This window comes from Boleophthalmus pectinirostris, unplaced genomic scaffold (assembly GCF_026225935.1).
Source record: "Boleophthalmus pectinirostris isolate CB_2022bp ecotype Guang Dong unplaced genomic scaffold, ASM2622593v1 HiC_scaffold_19, whole genome shotgun sequence".
NCBI lineage: Eukaryota > Metazoa > Chordata > Actinopteri > Gobiiformes > Gobiidae > Boleophthalmus > Boleophthalmus pectinirostris.
Window position 1 is genome coordinate 36,024,299 of NW_026571140.1, and position 23,208 is coordinate 36,047,506.

The 23,208-nt window shown below is 39.4% G+C and overlaps 1 protein-coding gene across 2 annotated transcripts in view; it reads right to left on the bottom strand.

Moving 5' to 3' along the window:
- plekhg4 (pleckstrin homology domain containing, family G (with RhoGef domain) member 4) overlaps positions 1 to 23,208 on the bottom strand; it is a 221,232-nt gene that overhangs the window by 48,786 nt on the left and 149,238 nt on the right. For both annotated transcript variants that reach the window (XM_055154495.1, XM_020931952.2), the window contains exons 14-20: positions 7,853 to 8,592; positions 6,158 to 6,355; positions 5,607 to 5,856; positions 3,440 to 3,529; positions 2,217 to 2,447; positions 1,921 to 2,091; positions 451 to 631 (exon numbers count right to left, since the gene is read on the bottom strand). In XM_055154495.1, coding sequence (XP_055010470.1) covers positions 451 to 631; positions 1,921 to 2,091; positions 2,217 to 2,447; positions 3,440 to 3,529; positions 5,607 to 5,856; positions 6,158 to 6,355; positions 7,853 to 8,592 — 1,861 coding nt within the window. The remainder of the gene's footprint in view (positions 1 to 450; positions 632 to 1,920; positions 2,092 to 2,216; positions 2,448 to 3,439; positions 3,530 to 5,606; positions 5,857 to 6,157; positions 6,356 to 7,852; positions 8,593 to 23,208) is intronic.

Here is a 23,208-nt window from a genome sequence, read left to right on the forward strand (position 1 = left end):
AAAATGGAGAATAAATTAGCCTACTTTGAGTAGGCTTGCTTTTCCACAAACCTAACTCTTAATTGGCCTAGATGAGGGCCTCCTTTTGCTTGTTTCGTTGGAAATGTTGCTCCTCATACTATTATAATATCCCACAGTATGGCATAAAATGTGTCTATCTCCATTGTCAGCATACATAAACAAAAATGTTACTATTTTTTGACGGGCTACACAAAGTAAGACGTGATTGGTGCCAGTTGAAAGGACTTTAAGACACTAAATTAAAACATCATAATTAAGTTTGTGGAGGAAATCCCAAACAAAAAATGGTAAGGTTCAATATTTGTGGATGATAAGTTTGGAGATTTCTTTCAAAAACTATGAATCTCCCATACAGTTCTAGTTCTATAGGCCCCTGCTCTGTGTTATACTGTGTAAATCCATAAACACACACGTATATTCTCCCCGTACCCTTGTTGCGTGTGGCCTGGTTCCAGAGCAGCCGTGCGATGTCACTGGTCCAGTTCTGTTTGACCTCTGAACTCGGCGCCTGCAGGATGAAGGTCTGGTTTTTGGAGGTTCTTCGTCTGAACCAAATCTCAAACTTCAGTCCGTCATCTCCAGTGGACTCAGTCAGGCCCACATCTGCAGTCTGAAATCACAACAGGAACATTAAAAATAAAGTGAACAAACCATCTACAGTCAAAATAACATATAAATAATAATAATGAGTATTTGTTGTAAGAATACCACTCATGTTTAGTCTTTTTTTAACCCAGTTTTACTCAAATTCATATTGAAATGACCAAATTTGCTTCACTGAACTTATGTTTAGTAGGTTCACTATTTTATGGGGATCAACAATCATTGTCTCCATAGTAATTACTTTGTCTAGAATGTTCCACAGTATAGATTAAACCCACACACCCACAAAGGAGACATGGGGTTTACAGCACTACACTACACTACACTACAAATCAGATCTGTGGAGAGTCGCCCCTACTCACAGAAGGAATTACTCAGTTTTTGAGCAATAGAAACACTTATGAATGAATAAACGTTGAATGGAAATGATAAAAGTCATTTGGTCCATGTCCAAAAAGTTGGGCTCATTTTCAGCTCATTCTGTAGAGTTCAACCGTTGTATCTCCTCCTTAAGATACAGGCATTGAACATGTAAAACTGCCCCCTAGAGGTGGAAATCTAGAAATGCACCTGTCAAAAAGAGAGCACTTCTGGATTCACCAACTTAATACTCTTGCTCCTCATGGACTGAATATGGACTTTGATTTTAGATGCTTTTTGTGACATGGTCAAACTATTTTTTTACTTAATGAAAATGTTTTTTATGTAAATATCTGATTGTTTTTTCTTGTTGTAGAGTGGGCTGATCTGACTGTGAGACCTCCCATTCATTGGAGGGGAATATGAACACCTGGACTGGCAACTATTTTGTGTACTGTTGTCCAAAGCAAGAAAAAAATGACCTGGTGAAGGCTTTTTGCCAAAATATTATTTATGAAAAAAAGTGTTTTTGGACATTTTTTTCGCTTTCAAGTTGCTGCTCCTTGCATTTAGCCAGGCTGGCGCCACCTAGTGCCTCTGCTCAATTTCATTTCTCCAGACTAGGTCAGGAATTGGAATAGACTGGACGGTTTTGCAAGAACCCCAGAATTGTGAGTTCAGGCCCCAGCCAATCAGCGAAGAGTCATACATTCTGTGTTGGCAACGATTCCCGAGATTGAGGATTTAAAGACGGAACAAACAAAATGTTTAGTGGTCAGGCTGATGAATCAGACTACCTTGCATGTACACCTCTACAAGAGCTTTGGTGTGACTTTCCTGTTCCATTTGAATATTTAAAATCATACCATGGAACATTCCCGGCAAAGCAATGACTGTGTAACTGGAGACAGTTACACAGTGCAGCTTTAACATTACCTTAAAGGAGTGTTTGTAGATGAATACGTCCAGGCCTCCCTCCATGCGTTTGGGTTTACTGAACAGAACCAAGTCCTCGAACAGAAACACGTGACGCTGACATTTCCTCCTCCCGCTCCAGACCGTGAACTCATCCTGACGAATCAGCTGACCCTGCTCCTTTAGGTTCACCTGTGAAGACAAACAAAAGGCACTGAACCCAATGACGGCATAAAAGTTTTACTACAAACCAAAATGAAATCATGTCCAATCAGTTTCCCTTAATATAGGACTTTTATTTCTTATCTAGATCTTACGTCGCAGTCTCGAATGGCGTCCATGGCCAGAAGGTCATTGCCGTGGCGCAGCTGGAACTTGACCATGTTTGTGGCGGCGTGCAGCGTGGCGAGCTCCGCCTCCTGCGACTGGGACACGCCCACTTCCTTTATGAGATCGGACAGCAGCAGGGCGTATTTACTCATCCTCTGAATGGGTTTGAGCAGGTACGACGACAGGTCCATCTTATCTCCCAGCTCCACCTGCTTCCTCTGCGGGGAGAAAGACGAAACATTATTTATGAAACATACATACAAGTTGCTGCTCCTTGCATTTAGCCAGGCTGGCGCCACCTAGTGCCACCGCTCATTTTCATTTCTCTGCAGCGACTAGGTCAGGAATCAGAATACACTAGACTGTTTGCAAAAACCCCGGAAGTGCGAGTTCTGGCACCAGCCAATCAGCGAAGAGTCATACATTCTCTGTTGTAATGATTCCCGAAATCAAGGATTTAAAGCCAGAACAAAGAGAATGTTTGGTGAATTTTATCAAGGGGAAAGACGTCATTTCTCTTCTTCCTACGGAATTTGGGAAAAGCTTAATATACCAGTTAGCCCCGTTAGCGACGCATTACATACGTCACGACCAAATAGCAGTGATTGGTTAAATTTTAAAAAAATTATGAGCCTACAGTCGAGCGAACGAATCCTAATGCTGTGAGGTCAGACGGCTTTCACATAGTGAAAGCGGCTGATGAATCAGTAGCGTTAACCTGAAAACTACCACTAGATGACATCACAAGGTGTACACAACCCGATAAGAGTTACTCAAACGTGTGAATGAAACAAAACACAACTCCAGGTCTGTTTTTGAGGAGTTAACATCACTATAGCATAACTTAAAGCTCACAAGAGTCAGTTTTGTATAATCTAGGATCTTTAACCAACTTGTTTGCATAATGACACAATCTACTTTTATTTATGTTAAAATCCCCAAATTCCTTTCATTTAGGAAGGACATATTTTAACCTGAAAAAGAGCTCTGAATAGTATTGAAATGTCAAGTGGTGGGAACACGGCTGGTCTAAACAAACCATTGAAAACCGCACACAAAGGCGCTGTTACGAGGCTCTGTGTGTGTGTGTGTGTTTGTTTAAATATGTGTGGAATGTGGAAACCAAAACGCCAAACGCCCGGGGTCAGAGGTCGCGCGGTGTCAGTGGGACCAGGGAGGGGTCAGAGAGGCTGAAAGAGTAGAGTCTCACCCTGAAGAAGGCGTTTCCGTGGTGGGACAGGAGAGCGTCAGACTTGGGCTTGTTTTTGCTGTAGAGGGCGTAGAGGCCGAACTGCTCCTGCTGTTAGAACACAAGAGAGAACACGTGTGAGTATGTACAACACAAATAACCAGGTATTTCAGTGGTGGTGGTTTCTATCTTTTGGTTAGTAATAATTTGGTTTATTAACAACTGACTTATTATTTTATTTTCTTACACGCTGGTCGAGAAAACTCCAATAAAAATTTGAAGATTTAATGATAAAAAGCATATGCCAGCTATCCAGGAGTTTCAGAGAGAGTTGAAAATCCAGCACTGCATAGCAATTACCAATTACAATTCAGAACAAAGTATTATATCTTCTGAACTGGCAAAAGTCCTCAAAATATCATGTATAAACAATAAACAGGAAAGTGAAACCCGTGATAGGCTGCAGGAATCCCTATAGTGTAAAATCGAGCCTCTCTGCAATAATTGGGTCCATTCACACAAGACAAAGCCTGGAAGAAGGTCTAACATCTCTCTTAAGGATGAAATATAGTTCTGCGTCGACTCAACGCGCACTGTCGCCGTCGCCTTGTCGCCGTCGTTTTTGATTTATGGATCAATGTCGAGGTCTGTGCACCGCGAAGTAATTCACTGCCAAAACGCTAGGGGGCGACGATATATGTCCATTCATATATACGGTCTGTGTGTATGACCCGCAGACGTATAATCTCTGAAAAGTTTAACATGAACCATCTCTAACACGATAAAAGCACAGAACAGACTCAACATTAGTACAATGTGACTCTGTCACAGAAAGAACATTCATATTCCACTGAGTCGTGTCCTTTTTAAGTCCGAGAGAAGCTGACCGCTACCAGGAGCGAGCTGTTTTATGAGCGCTTTGTTTATGCAAGTTAGACATGCAGTTTTAAGTTTCGTTTCTGTAAAACATAAACACATATGCGCAAAGCTGCATTAAACGCATTATTTGTCAATATATATTGAAAGAAAGAAAATCCGACAGGAAATGTAAACAGAGCGGTGGTATGGAGGACCAATCACAGCTCTTATCGTCTGCGTCGCTTCCCCTGCGGTCTGCGGCGTTTTGACGCATAGTTAGAAAATTTCAGAGGTGCACGTCAGTCGACGCAGAGGCTCTGCGTAGGAGGTGCACATCGACGCAGTCTCTCTGCGTCGTGACACAGACGATTTGACGCTGGACCGTAAATTGGCCTTAAGCATGAATATTCTATGTTTTGTGGTCATACCTCCTTGTCAAAGCCTGATTTCGTCAATTCATATAAGGTAAGCAGGACTAGGCTTGGTTAGTACTTGGATGGAAGACCGCTGGGAACACCAGGTGCCACAGTGGCAATGACAAAAACTGTCACTGTGTCCTTCGGCAAGACACTTCACCCACATTGCCTAGTATAAATGTGTTTTTCAACTCCACAAGCCTTCACTAGAATCATTTGGATGATTTCAGCCCTGAAATTGTCAATCTCTACTCAACTAAAGGTAAAAGGAGCTACCACTTCATGACATCACAAGTTGAAACAGAGCATTTTGAGCTTTGGAAATATAGACAGACTAATAATAAATGCGTGAATGAAACAAAACGCAACTCCAGGTAAGTTTTTGAGGAGGTGACAACATTATAACGTGACTTAAAACTCACAAAAGTCAGTTTTATGTAATATAACCTTTCACCATCTTGTCAATACAACTTGTGTGTGTAGTGAAAAACAAAGCACTTTTTTATCCTAAAAAAAATCCTAAAACTCATTTAATTTAGGAAGGACATATTTTAACCTGAAAAAGAGCTCTGAATAGTATTGCCTGGTATGTGATGTCTGAATATCTTACCACCGCAGAATATGGAGTGAATGAATACTGTACAAAATTGAAAAACAACTTTGAGTGTGTGGAAAAGTTCTGTATAAGACTAATGCATTATTATTATTTTATTTCTCTTTGTACTTGTATTCCTTGATATTTCTCTTTCTTGTAATGATTGATTTGGGCATCATAGGTTGTTGTAAAGGCACTTTATAAATAAAACTGACCTTTGTATTGAGTTGAAGGATTTTGTGACAGCCTCAAAAACTAAAATATTTGAATTACTCAAATGAACCACATGCATATTTGTCATTCGTATCTGTCGTCTTACATGTCTGAGGAAGCAGTGTGGGACTCTGAGCGGGTGTTTCCAGCAGGCCTCCAGCTCTTTGAGGAAGAACTGGCTGTGGAAGTCCAGAAGTTTCTCCAGATTCCCAAACACCACAGAGCGTTTCCCCCTCAGGTCCTGGGGCAGGTCCGGACGCTCCATCTCCGGAAAGTAGTGATGGATGATGTACCGGAGCGAGCGCACGTACTCCCGCTCTGTGGTCACCATCTCCTCCACGATGTGACGCAGTTTACTACAGAGAAGAGGAAATTTGGACATTTTCAATCACAATATTCACCCAAAACGACCTAATTAAAGAAACAAATCCACTGACTTCCGCGTTAGAAAACAGAGTTGCCCATTGGGTAAAGTAAATTACTTAAGTCTGCTCTGTTTTCAGCTAAAAAGTTACGTACTGGGGCTTTGACGCCGTCTGAAAATCCCTATCAGGTCTCTCCAAAAACACACCGAGATATTAAATGTGGTCAGTATCGACTCAAGACAATAGACGTGCTGTAGATACAAAACACAGAACTCAAAAACAAACCACCCACCTCCCCCGGGGCCTCTGCTCTGCTGTGGAGCTCACGCTGTTGATGCTCTGGGTGCTGGGGCTCCTGGTGGCGTGTCCGGCCCAGCTCTGAGCTCCCGTCCTGGGGCAGAGCGTGCGGTCAGCTGCCTCTGTGCTCGACACCTCCAGCCCCTTTATGAAGACCCCCGTGTTCCCCCTCCGCGCTGGTTCACTCAGGGTCCTGGGACAATATCAGATTGTCATTGATTAATGTGGTGATTATTACATGAAAAAAAAACAAGATCTAATAATTTTTCAGGATTATTGACACCTAGGCCTGTCACAATAATTACTACAGTATTTTTTTTTTCTTTTTTCATGGTTTGGGTGGTCCTACAACTTTTACTCCAGTGCGGCAGAAAGAGCATCTGTCCTGCTGCAAGTAGTGAAATATTCAGCCGAAAGCGGTAATCGAGTAGCAGAAAAAAAGTTTGGAGTGAGTGAGAAATTTGTGACAGACTGGCTGAAAGCGTGGATGGAGAACACAGCTTCACGGTAACAGGGAAGGTGCGCCATGCAACTTTCCTGGAAGTCATTGGATGGATCGACAAAGCCTGAACTTCAGTGACACCAAAACCATCCTGTCGGGATTCAGAAAGGCCGGAATAATTCTAACTTGAACTGATGCTGAATCTGACAACAGCTACACAGAAGAGGAAGTGACGCTCCGTTTACCTCCGGAGGTCATGGAGTTGCTCAGAAGTGACACTGAGGATGAAGAATTCAATGGATTTAGTGATTTGGAGTGAGATGGAGAGTTTGTTAAACTTGTTCTGTTGTTTATGTTATATTTATCTGAAGAACTGTTCATATGTGACGTTAACAGTCTGTTGTTCTCTGTTTGATTGTTATTTCTATAACTTGCCTTTCAAGATGAAATGTCAGTTCCTGGTCTTGGATTATATAAAAGAAATTTCCCCCAAAAGTGCGATTTATATATGTTTTTTTCTTCTTCATTATGCATTTTTTGGCTGGTGCAACTTATACTCTGGAGCGATTTACAGTCCGAAAATTACGGTACTACTTGACTAATCATTCAGTATATGATAGATGAAAACAATATTTTTTCAGTCTCCATAATTTTCTTTACACTAGACGGGGAAGTTTTTCTTATTTTTTGTTGAATTTTAAGTTGAATATAAATGTTGCTCTTGTTCATCTTTCGGTACCAATTTTATATCTTTATCTTCATAACTTTCTAAGATATGACAATTTTGTCAAGAATTTGAGTGGTTTTTCATAATTATCCAATATCCACAAAGGCCAAAGATGAAATGAGAGACAAAGTTTGTTCTTTCTGTAGTGATCATAGACTGTATAAAAAAGTGGAGTAAGCGAGTGTGACATCACCCAGAGCATCCCAATGGGTTTAGTAAACCCAAGTTTCCAGAAAGGATAAGGATGTTATTAAAGAAAAACTGATTTTTCAGCTCAGATTTAAGGCTTCTGCAGACACTACACTTCAGAGGCTTGGTGGACCCAGTAAACATCAATAGAATTTCATGAAATTTTTCATGGAAGTTTACTTTGGCAAGTGTAAAAAATTTATACAAGGTACAGATTGATTTTCAAAAATTTTTTTAAAAGTTGGGCAAATGATGCTACCTAATGGTTGTGATTATTATTATTTCTTTGGTTCTTATATTGCGACTTGAACAATGTGTTTTGACATCCATACCTGGGAGTGGCGCCGTAGCGTGTTGGGTCTGGAGTGGGTGGACAGTCAAAACTTTGGGTCTTCCGCAGCTGCTGTCTTCTGCCGAGGGGAGTAAAAGAAGAAGAAGAGCAGACTGACGGAGATGTTAATGTGGAATTAAAACTAGCTGTGGAGTCTAGACGCGGTAGACTTGACGCTGGCGAAGACGGGGATTCAACTGAATCTTTACTTTCATCCAAATTGGAAGGACTTCGGAATAGTCTTTGCAGAAGCGGTGTGTGTTGAGGGGTGGATGTGAAAGGAGAGTTTAAATTTCTCGGAGGTGATGGAGTAGACGATGAGCAAGTACTGGCGGTTTCATCGTTCTGATTCGGGGACATTTGAGAGGAGTCCTTCGTACCCCAAAACCCAGACAAAGACTTTCTGGAAAAACTGGAAGAACTTTTGCTTTGCTCAGAGTCGGATCTGCGTCGCTGGTTGGAGTCTCTTGTCCGCAAAGCTGCTTCCATTTTACGATCGAACATTTTTTTAGTTTCTTGACACTTGGCCCACGCGAAGCTCCACTGTCTGAGGCCGCGTTCCCCTCGAAGTTCCCCGGCCAAAACTCTCATTTCCTGGAAGTGGGAGTCGGGGATGGGCGGGTGGAGGCGATTGTATTCTTCCAAACAGCTGATCACGACTGGGCATTTCTCGGGCAGAGAGCAGTCCTCCATGGTGACGCCAGCTAAGTGACGCATACCTGCCAGAGCCCAGCCATAGGCCTAGAGAGACGAGAAAGAGACGGTTAGACAAATGTAAAACACTACAGAAAAGGCACAGCTACATTTTTAAACAATCCATATCTTAAAAAATTTACATGTAATCCAGAAATTCACAATTTTCCAAAGGTGTTTTCAGCAAAGTAATGTTTTTTTTTAGTTGTCAAGTCAAGCCAGTTTATTTAAATGACGCTTTTCCACCTTCAAGGCACTCAAGACACTTTCACACACACATACAGACACTGCAGTAAAGATGAGTTAAGTGTCTTGCCCAAGGACGCAACATCAGTATTCATCTGTGGGAGCTGGTACGTGGATCTGACTGTTCGACCAATGATGTTTACCAATGTTTGATTTGAACCGCCAACCTACAGATCAGTGGACAAACACGTTGCCAAGTGAGTTACTGCCACCCGAAATTATTCTTCTGAAAGTGTATGGAGTTGAAAAACACAGTCAGAGGCAGCGCTACTATTAGGCAAAAGTAGGCAGCTGCCAAGGGGCCCCAGCTCTGAAGGGGCCCCCAACCAATTGCCCTCAGTGCCACTAACCGCCGAGGCCCCAGAGCAATTTGATTTTCTCTCAATATGACATTAAATGAGAGTAGTTTACTTTTAAACAAGAATCATAAGAAAAATAATAATGCTCATATGTAATGGATGTAAACAAAAATGTAATTGTACTAGGAAAAAAATAAAACAACTTTCAGCTCTGGTTTTCTAGTAGGCGACCGAACTAACAAGACAAGTTTCCAATCCACCATAATCCAAATAAATAGAGATGTGCATGTCTCAAGAACAATGGGGAAAACAGACAACATATATTAACAAAAAAAGACACACAAAACAAAACAGTGCATCAAGTTCGCCTAGGGCCATCAAATTGCAAACTCTGCCACTGAATACAGTAGAGCACTTCCTGTCTTACAACATGACATCACAGGGTGGAAAAGAGAGAGAAGAACTCAGCCTAAATCTGCAGGGTTTGTGTGTTAAATATTTACGCATGAATGAAACAAAAGACAACTCCAGGTCTGTTTTTGACGAGTAAACATTATAAAAGATCAAAAAATAGTGTAATATTGTCCCTTTAGTAGCACCCATTGCATTTAGAGTGTGTTTAAAAAAGGTGACCACATGACCTCAGCAGTCGGGACACTGCCAACATCAGCTCGTGTGTATTTAGTGATAAAAATACCAGCGTTAGTCTGTCTGATTCAGAGCAAAGTTAATAATAAAACAGCGCTGGTTTCACACAGATAAAGTGGACGGACTGACGCCTGAACACACTCATTAAAATAGCAAACTGCGGTTCCCTTGTAATCTAGCCTAACAGTTTTTGTCTTGAAATTAAAGACGGTCTCCTACCTGCTCTCCAAGAAAATGATATTGCGTTGTCTAAAAAGTTCCACAGTATACTTTAAACCTTTCTATCATGAGGGAGACAAGTACTACGCTATATTACAAATCAGGCCTGTGGACAAGGAATTATAGTATTTATTTTTGAGCAATAGAAACACTCATAATGCAAGATGGATATGTTTAATCACGTCATACTATGAAACATTCCAGGCAAAGCAATAATATCTCCATGGAGACAAGTAGGTAGCAAACCCTGATCCGGAAAGGTTGTGCAGTGCGTCTTTAAGCAAAAATATCAGCCATACATTTCTTATTAACAGAAAGACCACATCTGTCAATCTGTGGCGGAGTTGGCAATTTGGGGGCCCGAGTCGAACTTAGGTTTGGGGCCCTCACTATAATGCACAAAATAATGCATTCGTTTATTGTCTGTTTTTTCCTCATTGTTCTTGAGACGTGCACATCTTTATTTATTTGAATTATGGTGGATTGAAAACTACTCGCCTACTAGGTAAACAGAGCTTTTTTTTTTGCTGGTACAATTACATTTTTGTTACTACTCTAATTTAATGTCATATTGAGAGAAAATTAAATTGCTCTGGGGCCTCGGCCTTTAGTGGCATTGAGGGCAATTGGTCGGGGGCCCCTCCAGGTTTGGGGGCCCTAGGCAGCCGTCTACATTTGCCTAATGGTAGCGCCGCCTCTGCTGTCAATTTATTTCATTAAACACTAAAAGTAAAATCCAGAGAAACCAAATCTTCAACGAATTCAAGCAATTTAATATGTTTCACGCAACAAAATGTCAAATCACTTCTCTAAAATAAAATAAATCTTGTTTGACATCTGATTAAATTGCTAAGCACTCATGGTAACTCGTAATTTTTCACCATTCTGAATCCTTTATTCAATTACATGTGTTTTTACTGTTTAAAAAATCCTGAAAACATGCATTACTTCTTGCGAGCGATGTTGCACTGGAAAAAAGTTTGCCTAAAATTACACTTAAATCTATCAGAAAATGACTTAAAAGTAGTGAAATTATCTGTCCATGCAGCAAAATAATTAAATAAAATAAACTCAAGACTAGAATTAAGCAGTTTCAGAACTAGTAAGTAGAAAATAAATCTGAAAACAAGATGAGTAACCTGATTTAAGTTTTAAAATCTTGGCCAGATCAGAGAAATTTACAGTTTGCCTCTCCACAGATCTGACTTGTAACTTGTAACATGGTTTTCTGGCATCACACGCTCGTCTCCATGAATAAAGTTGAATATCATAGTGCGGAACATTCCAGACAAAGCAATAACCTTCCACTTTCCACCAGAAATGTTACACAGCGCAACAACTTTCATATACTGAACAATACGTTGATGAAATTGTAATAATTATTGCGAATCGGCGTTAAATTTTGACAATGGACAAGTCAATGAAACTTTTACAGCAGATTACAGCTTGACAGACACGTTTTGATAACAAGTCAAAAGAATAAATTACGGCAGAAATGTAAACTTCCAGTGGGTTTTGTGAGAGTGAAGCCTGGATAATTGGCGGGCATCTCTTTTGTCAAAACAAGCGAAGCCGGAGGGGGACGGGGGCAAGATGGGAAAATGACATCACCCCCCGAAGTCCGGCTAAACTCCAGCGGCTTTGAAGTTTGTGTTGAACCACAAAAGAGGAGTCAGGCTTTGTTCAGGCCGAGGGGGAGGAGGAGGGACGGGGCTACGCCAGTGTGCGCTCGGTGACTCAGTGTTTTGGTTTCACTGGTATTTTCACAAACTTAACACGGTGGAAGTTACAGGTACATGATACTTCGCAGCTGATGTCATCGAGATTCCCCGGGGGTGTGATGCTACCTGGAAGCACTGCTCTGTTTGACGCTCTCAATGATGAACTCAAGTTAGACTTTGGTTTAGTTATGTTTGAACACAATCTGACCAGGATGAGATGAGTTAGAGAGAGCTACAACAGGGAGCTGATTTGAACCCTTTATGAAACTAAGTTAGTAGGGGTGTAATGATATCCAAGTCTCACAATACGATATTGTTACGGTATGAACCTCACGGTACGATATTTATTGCGATATTTTGTGGAGGCTGTGCACCAAACTGTTAATATTCTACTTTTTCCTCTTAAAATGCCTTGACAAGACTTAATCCAAAAAACTAAGACGTAAAAGTGTTAGAACTGTTATTTCTTCTTGTAGTCTGCACTAATATGGAGCAAAGGATCATGGTCAATGTAGTTCCCTCTGTCTTTTTTTAGCTGTTTCTGCTCCCTATAAGTTAGTTAATCTATATACATTAAAAAAAACTTTTTTTTTTTCATTATATATATTGCATTAATTACAAACACATAAGTTACAGTATATCTCAACACATTTGTTCATGTTGAGGATAAACAAGTATTCAGATTTGGGAACAATGAGCACCCTGCTTTTGCATGACATGACACCTGACATGAGTTGATCATGTTCATGGTAAGCAGATTAGGAAAAAAATCATATTTCTTCCCAAAATCAACAATTACAAGTATTATAGGACATGGGGACCAAGAAAACATGATTTAAAATACGATTTCATAGTAAAGTTCTGAGAGCAATTGAGGATTATATTGATATTACAAACTGAAAAAATGTGTTCCACTTTGGGAAAATTGATAAAATGACAGAAACAAGGCCCGAAATTTTCATCTCGCTACAATCACATTAAATTTTATTATGATATAGAAGATGATTTTCTAACTGAAGATATCACAGTGCGTGACACAGCGGTGAGATCGTCCCCCCTCTCTCGGGCACAGCAGTTACCCGTGTGCCGCCCAAGAGAATGGAGCGCCCGGAGGGAGGAGGGGGACGTTCCCGCCGAGAGAATGGGAAGCTCGAGCTGGGACTTTCAAGCCAGGGGGACACTCGAGCCAGTATTTTCTCTCACACCTAAAATTACAGTAACAAGCTACTCGCATTCTCCAACAGTTTTCAAACTCCTAAAAAGGAACATGAACCCTTGTATTGATCACAGATCTCCTGAAAATATGTCATCTAAATCAAAAAATCTAAAAACTTTTTTGGTAGTTATTGCTAATATGCACAATGTGTCACCATGGTAACTGATGTATATTCTGCCATAGATACACAGAAACACACCCCCAGCGCAATGTCACTGCAAAGGATTTTTTATGTTTACATTCTAGACAAGCTCAAAAGGATGATCTGTCTCCATACTCAACCAAAGAAAAATAATCACAGCTGTGGTTAGATTAAACTTTTCTGGAGAGTGATTTGCCATCTGCATTTAACTCAAGCAGGCCAAGTTACAGGTCAGATCTGTGAAGAGGCAAGCTCAGGTTTTTCCAGCTGATTTGAGCAACTTTTTTTTTTAGGAATGTACGCTATATTTCAGAATCAGAGTCAGTTTTATTGCTATTGTCAGTAAACAAAATCCACAAACTAGGAACTTGCGTAACATGAAACAAGAATTCTGCTTGTGTTTTTTAATGTGGATCTTTTGACATGAACAAAACAACGCGACGTATTCAGAAAACCTTTGATTTTGTGCCTGAGTGGGGTTGTTAAAAACGTTCCTCCCTCCACATTGACCCCGTAACACCCATGAGGAACTCTGCCTATCGTTCCATCCTCCCTGGGATAATTAAACATGTGTGTGTGTTCGTGTCTGTTCGTGAGTGTGTGTTGCCTATACTACGGTCCTTCCTGGGAGAGTTAAACATAGCTCTGTGTGTGTATATGGGGGCGTATATTGAAAGCAGAGAGGCCCCCTCGCTTTATACACTGCTGATGGACTGAAAGAGCCTCTGCCCTCGAACTGACAGCTTACACATTACACACAGCAACGAGCGCCGCCTCACGTGAGAGAGGAACAGAAAGACCCCACGAAAATCAGCTTAAAAGGTCCGATATTACTCTAAATTGACTCTTGTGAGCTTTAAGCCGTGTTATAATGTTGTTATCTTATCAAAAACAAACCTGGAGTTGCGTTTTGCTTCATTCACACACTTGAGTAGACTTGTTTTTTTTGTCTGTCTAGTTTTCAAGTTAACAGGTAGTTTTTAAGTTTTGTTGAGTGGAGATTGGAAATTCCAGGGCTGAAATGATCCAAATGATTCTCGTGAAGTGTGGAGTTTAAAAACACACTGAAGCAAAGTGATTTCTGCTTGCAGGGTGTCCAAGAAATTGAAAAAAATAATGATAATCTACCACGTAAGTAGGAGTAGCTGCCTGGGCATAACTTTTGTTTATACTTTGAATTTAGTTTTAATGTAATATGAAGAGCAAAACATTAAAAACCCTGTATAGAGCTCCTACGCTTTTTCACTGACAAAATTTCAAAACTTTTCCATGACTTTCTCATGACCTAAAGTGAATTTTCCATGACTTTACGGCACCTACATGCGTAGAAGCTGATCATACTTTTAGAGCTAAATATGAAATGTTAACGCTTTCCATTCACCTTATGGTTTGGTTTTATAGATTTTTAACATTCAAAATACTGTCAATAGCCAGTCTGACGCCACCTACTGCCTCCACTCAATTAAATTTCTCTCCAGCGACTAGGTCAGGAATCAAAATACACCAAGCCACCAGCCAATCAGCGAAGAAACATACATTCTGTGTTGTCAATGATTCCCGAGGTCAAGGATTTAAAGCCGGAATAAAGAGAATGTTTGGTGAATTTTATCAAGGGGAAAGATGTTATTGTCCTTCTTCCTACGGGATTTGAGAAAAGCTTAATATACCAGTTATCCCCGTTACATACATCATGACCAAATAACAGCGATTGGTTAAATGATAAAACGTACCCGCCTACCATCGAGTGAACAAATTCTAACGCTGTGAGATCAGACAGTTTCTACGAAGTGAAACCGGCTGATGAATCAGGCTAAACTGTCAGTGCATTTACTGTCGTCTCTTTTAAACAAAAGGCGCAGACGTTTGGAAATCATCATAATAGTCTAATGAGAACTTAACAGAAAGCTGTAGTTGCGGGAAAGAGATACTAAAATTCCATGACTTTTGCAAAACTTTAATTGAATTGATAAAATCCCATGACTTCTCCAGGCCTGGAAAATGACATTTTCAATTTCCATGACCTTTTCCAGGATTTCCATGACTGTGGGAACCCTGTGTTTGCGGGAAGAATGTGCAGGTTTGTGTGTTAAACTTATGTGAATGAAACAAAACCCAACTCCAGGTCTGTTTGTGATGAGGAAACAACATTATAATGAGGAGATTTCACTGTGAAACTGTAGGATTTTTAAAGTTTGAAACCCGTTCCCAGTTTTCTGACATAGTATAATCACTGCAGAAATTTAGAAATAAAACCACCTTTAATCCTGTGTCTTATCTTGCTACATCAAATAAAATTGAAGGAATTAACAAGGGTGTGAAAACGTACTAAAGCCACTGCATACTTAAAAAATTACTGGTTTATTTATCATATTTTAAGAGTATATTTAAACAAACAGAAGCTATAGTTCAACATGTGCTTGGACTTGCAGCATTGATCTTCAGAACTATGCAAGTCATTCATGACTCAAAAACATTTCACGTGAGAAGTTTAGGTCCAAACTAGGGCATCTGCAGCTTACTCCAAAAAGACTTAAATCTGTTTTTTGATGGTAAATGTTTGTGTTGATCTTTGGTCAGTTATTCCAGGAAAGAATTCTACAAATGCTTGTAAGTGGTATTACTTAGCGCATTGTCCATAAAATACGAGCTTTCTGTGAATAAGTCCAGCTAATAAAACTGTTAAGATGTGCACTTAACTTAACTTAATGCACCGGACAATGCAACAAAACACATGATTTGTTTTGTAATGTATTCCCATGAGAAAGTCTGTCACAACAATGTCAAAAAGTGAAAAAACTCAGCTGTTTTGTTGGAAATTAAAGGTATATATTACACAAAATTGACTCTTGTGAGCTTTAAATCATGTAAGAACGTTGTTACCTCCTCAAAAACAGACCCGGAGTTGTGTTTTGTTTCACTCACACATGTTTGAATATCTCTTTCTACATCTCCAAAGCTCAAAATGCTCCACCTTGTTAGTAGAGATTGGCAATTTCTGTGCTAAAATTATCCAAATACTTCCCGTATTACCACATGGCACCACAAGCTGGGACTGTGTTTTGTCTGTTTGAGAGAAAAACTGAACCTAAAAATGAGGGATTTGTGTGTTAAACATGTGTGAATGAAACAAAACACAACTCTAGGTAAGTTTTTGATGAGGAAACAACATTGTAACACATCAGAAAGTAGCGTAATATGAGCCCTTTAAAGAATTACGATCAAATAACAAGCCAAATCTGTTTCTAAAAATAATAATCACAAGCTAATTTTATACAGTAAACATTGTAGCAGCCAGGTTTTAAATGCTGTCACAGTAAGTCTAGCCTGATTCATCAGACGGTTTCACTTTGTGGAAACCGTCTGACCTCGCAGCAATTCGTTTATTTACTGTAAAGGGTATCCCCAGGTTTGACTACCCCAAATTTAAGGCTTTTTAAAGACCTTTTTAAGACCACTTGAATCTTAAAATCTAATAATGACCAACCAACTATGGTACTACATCTAGAATCTAAAAACCACTGTGGATTAAACCGACACTTCCCCAATTCCTCCACTTTACTGATCGTTTACTTATACTCTGCGCCAAAAACTAAAGTATTGTTTGCGCGTACTTCAAATTAGACGTTCATTCATGTGATTTCACGTTGTTGTTGTAGTTTTTTCCTCCCTCCGTTTAACATTTCACTGCAGACCGGTTGAGTATACAATAAAATAGGCTAATGAAATTTAAGACCTTTGTGGAAAAAAATAAAACTTGGACAATATAATTTAAGACTTTTTAAGGCCTTAATTTAGGAACATGAAATTTAAGACCTTTTTAAGACCCCGTGGCTACGCTGTATTTAACCAATCGCTGCTGTTTAGTCGTGATGTATGTAATGCTCCAAATCCTGTAGGAAGAGCAACGTGACAAAATTTCACCAAACTTTCTCTTTGTTCCGGTTTTAAATCCTCGATCTCGGGAATCGTTGCCAACACAGAATGTCTGTCTTCGTCTACATCCATCTCGACCACTTTGTTTATTGTGCTGTACCACAAAAGAGACCCAGACAGGCGCTTGAGTTTGATGTCACGGTCTCATGGCTCTTCTAGTGTGTTCTGATTCCTGACCTAGTTGCTGGAGAGAAATGAAATTGAACGGCCAGCCTGGCTACAATAAATCTTCCCCGTGACCTAAATGATAGTGTTAATAATGGTTAACCAAGTGTCATTCTTTAAAACATGCGAGGAACTACAGTAAAGACTCTCCCCCACAGAAGCTGACCCTGCAGAGGTCTCTCACACAAAGAGTATTGATTCACTTAAAGCAGATTGTAAAAGAAAAGAGACAAAATCAATACGAGGCTTCGGGCCACACTGCAGGGCCCTGGTTACAATCACAGATGGACAGATCACTTAGACTTTCCAAAAATCCATGTTAAGACACTACCACAATGGAAAGTTGGCACACCGAGTAAAGCGCAAGTAAAAATAGTGGATTTAAATTGAAGATCACAAAGCAACTGAACAAAAAATGCGCCTAAAAAAGCAAGAAAGACAAAGAAAGAAAAGAAAAAATGCCATCTTGGTCAATGTTTGTGCTTGAAATTAAAAATGAAAATAATAAAACTTAAAATCTTCAGTAAAAATCATGCAACAAAGTTTTATAAATCATGGTGCAAAAAGTTGACACTAAAATCCTTATATGGTCAATAAGGCTGCGGATCATTAAGAAGTTGGCGATACGATACACACCTCGATACAGTGAGATTTCGATATATTTCAAATCGATTCGATACAGTTCAATAAAAATAAACGTTAAACTTGATTTAGTCTTGCTTTAGCCCCGGGTTAGTCCTGGTTTAGAACTCATTTAGACCTGGTTTAGAACTCATTTAGACCTGGTTTACCCCTGGTTTAGTCCTGTGTTAGATCTGGTTTAGACTTGGTTTAGACTTGGGTTAGTTCTGGGTTAGACCTGGGTTAGACGACCTGGTTTAGACCTGGTTTAGACCTGGTTTAGACCTGGTTTAGACCTGGTTTAGACCTGGTTTAGGCTGGTTTAAGACCTGGTTTAGACCTGGTTTAGACCTGGTTTAGACCTGGTTTAGACCTGGTTTAGACCTGGGTTAGACCTGGGTTAGACCTGGGTTAGACCTGGGTTAGACCTGGGTTAGACCTTGCTGAGACCTGGTTTAGTCCTGGTTTAGATCTGGTTTAGACATGGTTTAGACCTGGTTTAGATCTGGTTTAGTCCTGGTTAAGACTTGGTTTAGACCTAGGTTAGACCTGGTTTAGACCTGGCTTAGGCTTGGTTTAGACCTGGCTTAGACCTGGTTTAGACCTGGCTTAGACCTGGTTTAGACCTGGGTTAGACCTGGTTTAGACCTGGTTAGACCTGGCTTAGACTTGGTTTAGACCTGGTTTAGTCCTGGTTTAGACCTGGTTTAGACCTGGCTTAGACTTGGTTTAGACCTGGGTTAGACCTGGTTTAGTCCTGGTTTAGTCCTGGTTTAGACCTGGTTTAGACCTGTCGATACTGTATTATCACATTAAACGATACAATATTTAGATATTTCAATATTTTTGCACACTTCTAATGGTCAATATTTCTCTATAACTGAGAGCCAAGAGTGAACGGTTTCAGAAAGATTAAAAACATTAGGACTGTTACCATATCGATCAACAATAAAAAAAACAAACAAAAAAAAAAAAAAATCTATATATCTTTTGAAAGTACAAAAATGCTGCATTTAAGTAGAAACTCAAACCCATGATTATGACATTTTTAAGAGCTGGAGGAGGAAAGGAGGGGAAGAAGGAGAAGGAGGAGGAGCAAAAATCTGGAAAAACTCCTTCCCCTCTTGTTCTGTCAGACTGAGTTGAGGTCAGACGAGCGTACAGAGAAAACCATATGTTCCACAGACGTACACTGGGCCAGTGGGTCAGAGCGTGTGAACGAGCGGCTGTGAATCCACTCTCATCACAACTTAATCTGTTTACAAAGCACTGGACCAAAACACTCACTACTGCCCCCGGAGGAAAACTGGAGACACATATTAACATAAATGTCATTCTCAATAGTACGGATCCTTAAGCTGTACATGGCTGTTAGTTTATTTAAAGGGGAACCATGCAACTTTTTTGGTGGAGGGTCCAAAACCTTCTGGACTGGAGATTTTTTTTTGGGGTTGCTTTGTCACAGTCTGCATGTAGGTCTTTAATATACAGTTCTGAATCTCTTGTCCTCAGTAGGGCCAGTATTTCTATGCTTTTTCCTTTTTATTACTACATATATGTGTGAATTAGGATTTTCTGTGCTCACAAAAATGAAGACAAAACACAGAAACAGACTAAATGCTGCGCCTGATCTGCTGCTGGACTCTCCTCCTGCACCCCAGACTTGATTAAGATAGAAAAACGCAAACAGGTCCACCTATCTCATTAGAAAAGTTGAAATGTTTTGTATCATTTCTAATCTTTTTGTAATTATTTTATTGACTATTTTGTTCCAATATTGCTGGTTCAATTGAATGTTGAAAAGAAAAATAAATGGGCTAAATTTAATGTCCAAATAGGCGAATTATGGATCCTTTCATTGCTGCTTCAATTATTGTTTTTCATTGTTTAAAACTTGAGTAATACTAATTGTTCAGAGACACACGATCACTCAGTCAACAATAAAATATCCTCATTAATGTTCAATAATGGTCAAATTCACCTTTATTTTGTGATTTACGAATAATGTCTATTGAAAGGTTTGTGATTTTTAAAATATGGGTTCCCAGAAAAAAAGTTTGGGAAACACTGGTCTATGAGATATTCTTGTTTTGCTTGGAATGTTCCACAAAAAGGCCTAAATCACCATGGAGACAAGCAGTTTATTCCACAAAACCAAACCAAACCAAATATTTTCGCCAATAAAATCACCTATAAACGCTATAGAAACATTCAAGGTAAAGCAATGACAGTTTATGAGAAGAGCAAGTGACGACCCTCCATCAAAAAAGTTACATATTGCACCTTTAATCTTTGCATATTTTAAATTTTTTTCAGAACATGGTGACTGTTGACATACATAAAGGAATATGAGGTGTTAAAAGGCGCGTCACAATATATCGAATTACAAGTCTCTTTGCTTAAATGAAGAGTTATGGTGCAGCAATAGCAAAAAATGTCAGTGAACTACATAGACCATGATCCTTTGCTCCATTTCTGTGCAGACTACAAGAAGAAATAACAGTTCTAAGCACTTTTAAGTCTTTTCAAGGCATTTTAAGCGGAAAAAGTCACATATTAACATTAAATTTTGTTTCGCAGCGTCCACAAAATATCGCAATAAATATCGTACCAGGAGATTTGGATATCGTTAAATCCCCAATCGTGAGCCCCTGCCCATACTGAACTAAAGGTAAAACTACCATTTGATGACATCACAAGGTAGAACAGAGCATTTTGAGCTTTGGAGAGTTACTCAAACATGTATGAATGAAATAAAACACAACTCCAGGTCTGTTTTTGATAAAGTAACGGCATTCTAACATGGCTTAAAGCTCACAAGAGTCAATTTTGCGAAATATCTGACCTTTAAAGTGCAAAAATATTGAGCAAACCCAAAAAACGCGGCCAATGGAAAATGAATTGGGATTGGCCAATAAAGGAAATTATAACGAATTTGACACAATTGAAAAGCCTTTGTCTTTCTGCGGTGCGTGTAGCTGCCCAGACATGCTCCTCTTATAATGACGAATGTGGTTTCCTGTAATAACGTATCGTGAGGTAACCTGGATTAAATAACAAAGCCCCAAAGACACAGCAGATGAGTGTAAGGTTTGGGAAATATGGAGATTACAAGATACATGTGAGAAAACCAGTCTGTGTGCAATTAATAAAAAGGTCAGAAATATGGTCAAGTTGAGGGGAAAGTTGGTTATTGTTTTTTTATTTTAGTTTTTTAAGGTGCACTGGGTAAGACCTGATTTAGTCCTGGTTTAGACTTGTTTAACCCTGGTTTAGTCCTGCTTTAGACCTGGTTTAGTCCTGAATTAGACCTGATTTAGTCTTGGTTTATCCCCTGGTTAGACCTGGTTTAGTCCTCATTTAGACCTGGTTTATCCCTGGTTTACCCCGGTTTAGTTCCAGTTTAGTCCTGGGTTAAACATGGGTTAGACCTGGTTTAGTCTTGGTTTAATCCTGGTTTAGACCTCATTTGGATCAGGTTTAGTCCTGGTTTAACTCTGGTTTAAACCAAGTTTAGTCCTGGTGTAGCCCTGGTTTAACCCTGGTTTAGTCCTAGGTTACACCTGGTTTAGTCCAGGTTTAGTCCTGGTTTAGTCCTGGTGTAACCCTGGTTTAACCCTGGTTTAGTCCTAGGTTACACCTGTTTTAGACCTGGGTTAGAAATGGTTTAGTCCTGCTTTAGCCCTGGTTTAGCCCTGGGTTACACTTGTTTTAGTCTGGGGTTAGATCTGGTTTAGTTCTGGTTTAGTTCTGGTTTAGTCCTGGGTTAGTCCTGGGTTACACCTGTTTGAGTCCTGGGTTAGACCTGGTTTAGTCCTGGTTTAGACCTGGTTTAGTCCTGGGTTAGTCCTGGTTTAATCCTGTGTTATTTTTTTCTGAAATGTTGCAAGATATTTGCTTTGTAGGGTAGTGTAGTTTGTAACTGTTTGTTTCTATGGAGATGTTATAAATTTACCTGAAATGTTCCACAGTTCGGGATTAAATTTAAATCTCTGCGCAAACAAACAGGTAACGCTGCGAGGTCCGGTTACAGGTCCGACCTGCAGGTATTTCAAGTGATTTATAGAGCAATAAAACCACCTGTAATGGAGCAAAGTCATGACAGATCACTTAATGCTGTACTGTAACTGATGTAAGAGAGACAATTTTCACGAGACGAGACACGAGATATGGTCCACGAGAATGACATGAGATGAGATTTTAAAATTATTTTTCAATATTAAGATCAATTCACAATTTTACATAATCTGACATCATTTTAAATTGGTTTAATTCTTTCATATATTGTGTAGTGAATGGGTTTTTTATGTGTTATTTTGGTCATTTTTTTAATCTATATCAAGTAATTTTCATCATATATCTTTAATTCCTTAAATGCCTAACCTTTGGGCTTTAAACACCAATTCTACAGTGTAAATCGCCACATGCATCACTACGGATTATTACAATATAGTCAAAGTACAATATGTCTGATACACTTCATTTTTATTATTTAAATTATTAGACTAAACTGTATCTGCTCCTCTGTTATGTGTATTTTAATTGTAACTAAAAGAAAATTTGGATAGAAATATACTGTACGTGCAATGTTAGTAGAGTGCAAAGTGAAAGCAAGTGATACAGAGAGCTTTTGATTCAGATATATTTTAAATCCATTAGATATGGTTCAATAAAAAAATAAAGGCTAAATCATAGCTGTGATGTTAAAAGTCTTCGTTAAACCTCATCTTGTGCAAAGTTCATATGAAACACAAATATTTTAATCAAAACAGAGAAAATTTGAAATTTGTCGCATAAATGAGTTTCCTTCCTCGGAACAAGCAACAGAACTGTAGCAATGTAACAAATTAATTTTGTAAAATATACCAAAAAATACTCTTGGTGATATATCGATACAGCAGCCCACGATTGCTCCAAAGTATAAGTCGCACCAGCCAAAAATGACATAATGAAGAATTAAAAAACAATATAAGTCACACTGTTGCATTTTTTTGGGGGAAATTTATATTATAAAATCAGAGACCAGGAACTGACATTTCATCTTAAAAGTCAAGTTATAGTAAAAACAATAGAACCGAGAACAACAGACTGTTAACGTCACATATGAACAGTTCTTCAGATAAACTATAACATAAACAACAGAACAGAACAAGTTTACCAAACTCTCCGTCTCACTCCAAATCACTAAATCCACTGAATCCTTCATCCTCGGTGAGCAACGCCGCCAACTCTAACAAAATCTAGCTTTTCACAAGTTTCTCGCTCAATCCAAACTTTTTTTCTGCTGCTTGATTACAGTTTTCGGCCGCATATTTCACAACTTGCAGCAGGACAGCAGCTCTTTCTGCAGGAGACATGTGCAGTAGAGTGAAGTGACAGTGGGACAGGAGTAATAGATACTGACACACAAGATTACAGCGCCCCCTTATGGCTGTCAGTGTGAAAATAATGAAC